Here is a 10,433-nt window from a genome sequence, read left to right on the forward strand (position 1 = left end):
TTGTCTCTCTCACATAATTGAAAAGGCTAAAAAATGGACATAAGAGAACTGCCTCAAAAAATGAAGAGGTTGGGAGAATAAGTTGAAGTGCAATGGTTTAAGTAATCAAAGATACAGAAAAAAAGAAAATGATAACATCGATAAAATAAAGATTCCTCTTGGGGGTAAATATCAAGAGACAGATATCTTCAAACTTTTATATTTGCTATAATAATTAGCGAATTTGTCATTTTTCTAAGCCCTTAATTTGTTGTTGACAGCTCACTTGCTTTCTGTCAGAATCCATTTGCCTCCATTTCTTTTCTTTTTTCTCTTTTTAGTACTGTTGTTCGATTATCAGTTGAATTTGTATATAATTGACTAAGCTTTTATATTGGAAATTGACAAAAAAACTGTAAATTCAGATATCAAAAGTAACCTTTTTACCTATATTTAAAATCATCAAAGTGCTCTAAAAAATTATAAGACATCTTAAAAAATTCCGACATTTAACATAAAAGATTATTTTATTACAAATGTTTTGTGAAACAATTGAGAATCAATAATAAATTTAATCACACGGTACATGTATTAAATACACTTATTTTACAGCATAGTAAATAATAAGAAATGTCCACTTATTAATGGACATGAAACGGTCGGAACCTACCTACCATCTCATCCTTGTCATGAGGGTGGGTCAAATACACTAATTTGAGACTCTTTATTGAATGAAGAAACTAATTGAAGTGGTAGAGGGTTGATATTCAAACTTCTCCCCAATTATGGCTTTCTTTCTTCCTGCATTCTCAGGCCAACATACCTGCACAAAACCACACTTTAAGATAAAAGAACAATACAAGTTAAATATAGGAGGAAAGATAATTACCGGCCGAGCATCATGAGAGTTGCTTGAGGATTGGTTCCTGGGGTGGATGTGAAGGTGGATCCATCAACAACTCGTAATGCATCAATTCCCAAAACCCTAAACCGAGGATCAACGACCTTCCGAACCACACAACCACCATGGTAGTGGTAGATGGTCGTTAGCATTTTGTGACAAAATGTTTCAAATGCTACATCATCAGATTTGTTTTCTGGCAAAGATAGCCCAACAAATTTAAATTCTTTAGTTCCATTTTGGCCCTGAAACTTGTACGTCTCCATGGCTTTGGAGTTTATTAACCTGTCAAGATTTTTTGTTCCTAACACACAATTTGCCAAGTCATTTGGGTTTGACAAGTAATTGAAGCGAACTTTTGGGGTTCTCCTCACATTTGTGGATGATGCTAGACGAAGTGAGCCCTTTGAGAAAGGCCTTGATAGTTTTTGAACAATAGATAATACAGTGAAGTTCACGGGAGGAGATGGGTTTGGGAAGAGGATGAAGCTTACTGGAGAATCGAAAGGATAAGAACCTGACGCGGCTTCAATGTAGTAATCTTTTGTTATTCCTGCAATTGAAATTTTAGAATCTCCTACTTGAAACGGAGGAGCAATGTTAACATCAAAACGAGGATTATCAACTAAAAATTGGCCAACCAAGGGATGGTGCTTCACTATGGGAATGCTCAAGGATGATAGATATGACTTTGGACCAACTCCACTTAACAACAAAAGTTGAGGGCTACCAAGAGTTCCAGCACTTAAAATTACTTCTCCTTTGGGTTTTAGCATGGCTCGATGTAGCATACCCCTTGAGTCACTATAGATGACTCCAACAGCTGACAAACCTTGTGTAAAACATAACACCAAACAAAAATTAGTGCTTGTACAAGCAAAAAGACATTAGGTTTGTTGTTATTATGGTCTCTCTTAGAAGCAATTGTTTTTTAGCATTCTTATTAAAAAGCTTGTATTAATGAATTGTTTTGTGAAATTTTTATAGAAAATTATCTCAAATTATCAAATATATATATATGTGTGTGTGTGTGTGTGTGTAATTAAATATAACTAGGTGGAGATTAATGCATTCAAAATAATAGTGAATTGCCAAAAGTGCTAAATAAGTACCTGATGAATTTGAGGAGAAAATCACCCTCTCAACTGTGGCATGAATGGCCACTCGAATGTTCTTTGATACAGCCTTGTTCAAAAGCTCAACTGCACCATGACGTCGCCCATTCCCATCGAAGATTGATCCTCCAATCTTGGTTCCTATAATGTGATCAAACGTAAATCCATTGTCAGGGCCATTGCCTGCTTCTAGAAGTGCTTCTTTCACTGAAGATTGCCATGTTCCAAGAATGGGTTTGAAGACAATAGTCTCTTCAACCCATTTATACGACTCATTGACAAGTTTCATGTCCCACTCGATGCCAGATTTTGCATAGAAGTATGGGTCGGCTCTCGAGTAGAAGCCAAAATTTATCATGGTTCCGCCACCAAGAATCCTTCCTCTTACATTTGGAATGCCATCTTCGGATGTGAAAGCTTGAGCAGGTGAGTCTTTATCATCTGCTTCTAAGATGTTAGTGAAAAGATTCGCTTGGAGTAAGACTTCTGGTCTTTCATATGGTGAGCTGCCCCTTTCAAGTAGTAGAACAGAATGGCTTTTTGATAGAGTGGCAGCTAGAGGACAACCAACTGTCCCTCCGCCAACTACTATGTAATCATAGTACTGTTTTGAAGGAAATTTAGTTGCATCATTTACAAACTTCAAGTAATCTTGATCTGCAGAGTGCAAGATAAGAATTGATAAGACTTTTATTGATGTTAGAAAAATACTCCCTACAGAGCATTAAATATTAGGAATACGTTTGAGTTTAATTGGTCAATTTTATATAAACTCAGCGCTGAATTAATCATGCACTACTAAATTTAAATTTTAGATCTGGAAAGGATTCATTTATAAAGCTCACCCCAATTAAACTTATGTTAGATTGGATCAATCAATTGGGTCTCAATTTCAAAGTATAAAAAATTAATTGTACAAAAACATGAACTTCAAAAAATCCTAGTTGCTGGCGACAGCAATGTACACTTCAATATGATGTATTAAACATAAGCTTCAAACAATTTCAAATGTATCAGTGAACGTGTACGTGGAGAGGGGAATGGAATTTTACACGACTTTGCCAAATTGGGAACTTTTGGAATTAAACACTAAATTGATGTAACCTCTTGGTTGATTTCTTCTATAAAAAAAAAAACATAAATTCTTAATAAATTGGAATGCAGAAGATAGAGATGAAACTATATATATATATATATATATAGCTATATATTTTGTTGCCGCGGGAAGAAGGAAATAAATTTTAACCTACAATCATGATCATTTTCTTCTCAATGAGTTAATGCATCCAGATGAAAAGTAAAAACTTGTCCCTTAAACGTCATTCCATTTCTTTTCCTTCTCTACCCATAAATCTAGAACTGTGCTAGCATTAACATACAGCAAAAGAGCGTAAGCTTGCACTAATTAATCAAAAATAATAAAGTGACAAGAAAAAGGAAATAAAAAGATAAGAATACTAGCCTTGGTTATGGGATTCAGAAGCCAAAGAAATTCTGGGTTGAGGAACAATGAAGAAGATGAAGACAAAAAAGATGGCGAAAAGCGCCGGCTTCTGCATCTTTCTTTCTTCAACACTGCGAAAAGCAAAGAATGAAAGATTAATGTGTAAGATCAGTACTCTGTTTAGAGGAACCAAACCAGTTTGTGTGCATAATCTCCCCAATCTGCATGCGCGGTGCTCTATTTATATATACATTTGCACACAAGAGAAGATGAGGAGCCAGAGATATGAACATAATAATAGTATTTGTAGTACTTATAGTACAAATCTCAACTTGTAAAAAGGCAGTGCCCTTTTTACTCTTTACTTGTATATAAAATATATATTTTCTAATATATATATAGTAATCTCGAGCCCATGTCGATTAAGCATGTTATATTTTATTAAAGTGACTGTGTTGCAAGAATCAGATTCGAACAAGTAACTACAAACTCCAGTTTGAATGCCCTTTGCATAAAATTTCATTTGTTATGCGCCATGCATGCATGAGTAAGAGATCAAGAACAATATATGGGGCTAATCATGTTGTATATGACAAAATGATAGTGACTTATAGTACTTACCAGATTAACATAATAATGCAATGTGACCCTTATGTTGAATATCTTCTTGCAATGCAATAGCAGCAGAAGGTCAATGCGGCGGATGGAAAATAATAAGGTAGAGGTAGTTGGGTAATACACGCAATTAGGATGAGATTTGTACGCAATTAATGTTCTTAAAATTAATTTCTTTTTTGTTTTGCTAATTATTGAGGTAGTTGGGTCATCAAACTGGTTTGGAGTTTAGCCGGTTAAGAAAAAAATAAATAAATTATAATATAGAAAATGCTTTTGGTGGCTAAACAGAACTGAACTAGCAACTCCCCGGCCAATTGATTTGGACAGCTAAACAGCTAAACATTAATTTACTAGTTAGTTGTCCAACTGATTTGGGTGACCAAAAAGTTTGGACGTGGACGATGGAGTGAATCAACAAATTTATCAAATTGTTTCTTAGTGGCTACTCTTTCCATTCTTTACAAGTTATTATAAGAAAAGATCGATCATATCATCATATATAATGATCATAAATAAATGCTTTCAAGGACAGAAGGCCAATGGCCATTTGCCCCCTGTTGCATGCGATACCATACTATGCTATGCTAACGTGATTAGTTGGCAACCTACCTACTACTACTATATATATTTGTACAAATGAATTTACTTTATATACACTTAAAAGGGTTGCGGACGTACGTTGACTTTTTATATGATGACATGGCTAACGTCTGTCTTCCAAGAATAAATTAATTATAAAATTATAACAAATACAAATTGAAGGAAGTCTACGATAACAACAAAAATTAAACTCGAGACCTAAGATGTTATTCATTGTTTTAATTTATCAAATTTTATACATTTCTTTTTTATTTGAATTTTATATATATGATGGAGAAAATAATGATAATTTGAAAGGGATTGCTGGCATATATACTGTTTATTGTTGGAACTCTGGATAACTCAATTGCTGCTACTGAAAATAAAGGATTACATAGACAATTATTGAAGAAATTAGTAATTGAGGTGATGATAGAATTCAACCAAATAAATTTCTATTGTAAAAATTGTAAAAACTATTCTCGAGATTTAGAGTAATTGTAAGACTCACTTCTACATTTTATTTTAGATATAACAATAACCTATTTTATTGATATATCAAAAAATAAAATGACCATTAATTTATCTTTTATTTTCTATTCTTTAGTTTTAAAAAATAAAAATGAAAAAAATAGACAACCAGTGATTGTATGTTGGCTACTGGCAACCAGTGTGTTAATTTGGGCTCAATGGCAAGCCCAAATGGTGTTAAATTTGGGTTCATAATGGAACCTAAATAAAATTTATCTAGATTTAATGACAAACCCAAATGACGGTCGATCACAAATTCAGATGAGGATTCTCTTTCTAAGAGTTGTTGTCTCATCTCCTTGTTAAGTTGGTGGATTGGGATTTCTCTCCTTCTCCTTTGCTTCACGCAAACAAAAATGGAAGAGAAATGGCTCCTCAACCACTCGGCATGGCCATTGCGAAACTTATAAATATATACTATACACAATCTGTATTTTTGCTCCATTTTTTTACCAATTTTCATCATCACAGTGTTCCTAATTTTCTAAAATCACCACATATAGCTTCAATTTGCAAAAAATCATTGCCAAAGCACCAGATTTGAATCAAATTGCAAAATTGCATCCCATTGGGCCGGATTTTGGTGAAATTCGGCCTCCGTTTTCCCGCACAACGATAAGCCCAACCAAAAGCATTGATGCGTTTGCCCCCGTACTCCTTGTGGACTGGTTGAGTCCAATTCAAAGCCGTTTGAACTTAAATCAAGCTCAAAATGGCCATCCTCAACTGTTCATCTATTTACCAAATTTGAAGCCCAGTTTCTTCCAGTCTGTTGGCGAGCAACACGTACTGAAAACACCATCGTGTTCTTTCCCAGATGTAAATATCAAGTCACGGATATCTCCAGTGGTATTGATAAATCTAAACATGTTTCAACTATTTTGTCCAAACTTTTATAAGCCCTTAATTTGTTGTTGACAGCTCACTTGTTTAAAATAGAGTGTCCATGGATTATCATATTACATGCAGCAAACTTGGCAGGGATCGGTGGACCATTAACCTCGTTCTGTCAGAAACCATTTGCCTCAATTTCTTTTCGTTTTTCTTTTTAGTACTGTTGAATTTGTATATAATTGACTAATTAAAAAAGGTTATAACGGAAATTGACAAAAAACTGTAAATTCAGATATCAAAAGTAACCTTTTACCTATATTTAAAATCATCAAAGTGCTCTAACAAATAATAAAACATCTAAAAAAATTCCTACATTTAGCATAAAAGATTATTTTATTACAAATGTTCTGTGAAACAATTGAGAACCAATAATAAATTTAATCACAGGGTACATGTATTAAATACACTTATTTTAGAGCTAGCATATAAAATAATAAGAAATGTCCAGTTATTAATGGACATGAAACGGTCGGAACCTGCCAACCATCTCGTGCTTGTCACGAGGGTGGGTCAAATACACTAATTTCAGACTTCTAATTTAAAGCTCTTTATTGAATGAAGAAACTAATTGAAGTGGTAGAGGGTTGATATTCAAACTTCTCCCCAATTATGGCTTTCTTTCTTCCTGCATTCTCAGGCCAACATACCTACACAAAACCACACAGATTAAGACAAGAGAAAAATACAAGTTAGACATAGGAGGAAAGATAATTACCGGCCGAGCATCATGAGAGTAGCCTGAGGATTGGTTCCTGGGGTCGATGTGAAGGTGGATCCATCAAGAACTCGTAATGCATCAATTCCCAAAACCCTAAAACGAGGATCAACGACCTTCCCAACCACACAACCACCATGGTAGTGGTACATGGACGTTAGCATTTTGTGACAAAATGTTTCAAATGCTACATCATCAGTTTTGTTTTCTGGCAAAGAGAGCCCAACAAATTTAAATTCTTTAGTTCCATTCTGGCCCTGAAACTTGTACGTCTCCATGGCTTTGGAGTTTATTAACCTGTCAAGATTTTTTGTTCCTAACACACAATTTGCCAAGTCTGTTGGGTTTGACAAGTAATTGAAGCGAACCTTTGGGGTAGCCCTCACATTTGTGGATGACGCTAGACGGAGTGAACCCGTTGAGAGAGGCCTTGATAGTTTTTGAACAATAGATAATACAGTGAAGTTCGCGGGAGGAGATGGGTTTGGGAAGAGGATGAAGTTTACTGGAGAATCGAAAGGATAAGAACCTGACGCGGCTTCAATGTAGTAATCTTCTGTTATTCCTGCAATTGCAATTCCAGAATCCTCTACTTGAAATGGAGGAGATATATTAATATCAAAACGAGGATTATCAGCTAAAAATTGGCCAACCAAGGGATGGTGCTTCACTATGGGAATCTTCAAGGATGATAGATATGACTTTGGACCAACTCCACTTAGCAACAAAAGTTGAGGGCTACCAAGAGTTCCAGCGCTTAAAATTACTTCTCCTTTGGGTTTTAGCATGGCTCGATGTAGCTTACCCTTTGAGTCAGTATAGATGACTCCAACAGCTGACAAGCCTTGTGTAAAACATAACACCAAACAAAAATTAGTACTTGCACAAGCAGAAAAACATTAGATTTGTCGTTGTTATAGTCTCTCTTAGAAGCAACTGTTTTTTGGCATTCTTATTAAATAACTTTTATTAATGAATTGTTTTGTGAAATTTTTATAGAAAATTATCTCAAACTACCAAATATATATATATATATATATATACACGTGCGTATGCATAAATATAACTCGGTGGGGATTAATGTATACAAAATAATAGTTTTTTTGCCAAAAATGCTTTATAAATACCTGACGAATTTGAGGAGAAAATCACCCTCTCAACTGTGGCATGAATGGCCACTCGAATGTTCTTTGATACAGCTTTGTTCAAGAGCTCAACTGCACCATGGCGTCGCCCATTCCCATCGAAGATTGATCCTCCAATCTTGGTTCCTATAATGTGATCAAATGTAAATCCATTGTCAGGGCCATTACCTGCTTCTAGAAGTGCTTCTTTCACTGAAGATTGCCATGTTCCAAGAATGGGTTTGGAGACAATAGTCTCTTCAACCCATTTATACGACTCGTTGACAAGTTTCATGTCCCACTCGATGCCAGATTTTGCATAGAAGTATGGGTCGGCTCTCGAGTAGAAGCCAAAATTTAACATGGTTCCCCCACCAAGAATCCTTCCTCTTACATTTGGAATGCCATCTTCAGATGTGAAAGCTTGAGCAGGTGAATCTTTGTCATTTGCTTCTAAGATGTTAGTCATAAGATTCGCTTCGAGTAAGACTTCTGGTCTTTCATATGGTGAGCTACCCCTTTCAAGTAGTAGAACAGAATGGCTTTTTGATAGAGTGGCAGCTAGAGGACAACCAACTGCCCCTCCGCCAACTACTATGTAATCATAGTACTGTTTTGAAGGAAATTTAGTTGCATCATTTACAAACTTCAAGTAATCTTGATCTGCAGAGTGCAAGATAAGAATTGATAAGACTTTTATTGATGTTAGAAAAATACTCCTTATGTAGCATTAAGTATTAGCAATGCATGTGAGTTTATTTGGTCAATTTTATATAAACTCAACGCCAAACTAATCATGCACGATTAAATTTAAATTTTAGATTTGAAAACGGCCCATTTATAAAGCTCACCCCAATTAAACATAAGTTAGATTGGATGATTAAATGGGTCTCAATTTCAAAGTCAAAAAAATTAATTATACAAATAAATTAAATTATTTTTTTTTGTAGCAATAAAAAATATTAAGATCTATATTAAACTTATTCTAATATTACTAAAGTGAAAAACGAAAGGAAAATCATCTAGACAAAAAAATAATAGATTTAACCTTTTAACCTAATGAAAGTTAAAAGGCTAACAATGATTGGATTCGACTATGTCAATCGATTAAAAAAATATATATAGAATTAAAATAAGCCAAGTTGGAAGAAAAAAAAACGAATCCAATCAATCAAATTACAGTAATTATGATTTTTTATTATCTTATTAAAGTTGCATCTCTTGCTTTTTTGTTTACGTGACCCAGTGTCACATCATCAATTATTCATTTACCAAAGGCAAAATCCTGGTTGTGACGACAGCAATGTACGCTTCAATATATATGATGTATTAAACATAAACTTCAAAAAATTTCAAATGTATCAGTGATCGTGTACGTGGATACAGGAATTGAATTTTACACAACTTTGCCAAATTGGGAACTTTTGGAATTAAACACTAAATTGATATAACCTCTTGGTTGATTTCTTCTATACAAAAAAAACATAAATTATTGATAAATTGGAATGCAGAAGATAGAGATAAAACTATATATATAGCTATTTTGTTACTGCGGGAAGAAGGAAATAAGTTTTAACCTACAATCATGATCATTTTCTTCTGAATATGCTTTAATGCATCCAGATGAAAAGTAAAAACTTGTCCCTTAAACGTCATTCCATTTCTTTTCCTTATCTACCCATAAATCTAGAACTGTGCTAGGATTAACATACAGCAAAAGAGCGTAATCTTGCACTAACTAATTAATCAAAAATAAAGTGACAGAAAGGTAAATTAACTTACAAGAAAAAGGAAAATAAAAAGATAAGAATACTAGCCTTGGTTATGGGATTCAGAAGCCAAAGAAATTCTGGGTTGAGGAACAATGAAGAAGATGAAGACAGAAAAGATGGCGAAAAGCGCCGGCTTCTGCATCTTTCTTCAACAACTTCGAAAAGCAAATTAAAGAATGAAAGATGAATGTGTAAGATTAGTACTACTCTGTTTAGAGGAACCAAACCAGTTTGTGTATAATCTCCCTAATCTGCATGCGCGTGGCTCTATTTATAGATACATCTGCACACAAAAGAAGATGAGGAGCCACAGATATGAACAGGATAAAACAATTGACCGCACTGGCCCCGGCCCTCCAAAGTTGTCTGCTTATTTGTTATTTTATATTCAAATAAGATGTGGCAAACATCTTGATTATGACTTTGACACTTGAATTCTAGTAGCCTTCGCAATGAGAAAATATCAGTTCATTTTGTAGAAGTCTTTCTATTTATCGTACTGATTTTTGATAAATTTAAAATTTAAAATATAATTTATCTTCGTTAATTGTCATCTATGTATTCAGAATTAACATAATAATATTGCAATGTTACCCTTATATTGAATATTTTCTGGCAATGCAATTGCATAAGGTCAACGCGGTGGATTGAAACTGGAAAATGATAAGGTAGAGGTATTTGGGTAACACAAGCAATTGGGATGAGATTCGTAAGCAATTAATGTTCTAAAAATTAATTTCCTTTAAGAACATTAATTAATA

General features: G+C 34.2%; 1 protein-coding gene across 3 annotated transcripts; it reads right to left on the reverse strand.

Annotated features, from left to right (window-relative positions):
- Nucleotides 1-595: 595 nt before the first annotated feature.
- Nucleotides 596-10,099, reverse strand: LOC127806139 (sinalpyl alcohol oxidase Nec3-like). 3 transcript variants are annotated; one of them, XM_052343214.1, is made up of 5 exons: nt 4,061-4,086; nt 3,458-3,570; nt 1,993-2,652; nt 869-1,712; nt 596-802 (listed from the first exon to the last, which is right to left on the reverse strand). In XM_052343214.1, exons 1-5 carry the CDS (start codon nt 4,069-4,071, stop codon nt 763-765), a joined length of 1,668 nt encoding a protein of 555 aa, XP_052199174.1. In that variant the 5' UTR covers nt 4,072-4,086; the 3' UTR covers nt 596-762. The 3 variants fall into 3 exon arrangements, with proteins under 3 accessions (XP_052199174.1, XP_052199177.1, XP_052199176.1); XM_052343217.1 differs by lacking the exons at nt 3,458-3,570; nt 4,061-4,086 and adding an exon at nt 9,718-10,099; XM_052343216.1 differs by lacking the exons at nt 596-802; nt 869-1,712; nt 1,993-2,652; nt 3,458-3,570; nt 4,061-4,086 and adding exons at nt 6,376-6,708; nt 6,777-7,620; nt 7,904-8,563; nt 9,718-10,020.
- Between the last annotated feature and the right edge of the window lie 334 nt (nt 10,100-10,433).

The sequence above is a fragment of the Diospyros lotus genome, chromosome 7, assembly GCF_014633365.1.
Source record: "Diospyros lotus cultivar Yz01 chromosome 7, ASM1463336v1, whole genome shotgun sequence".
Taxonomy (NCBI): domain Eukaryota; kingdom Viridiplantae; phylum Streptophyta; class Magnoliopsida; order Ericales; family Ebenaceae; genus Diospyros; species Diospyros lotus.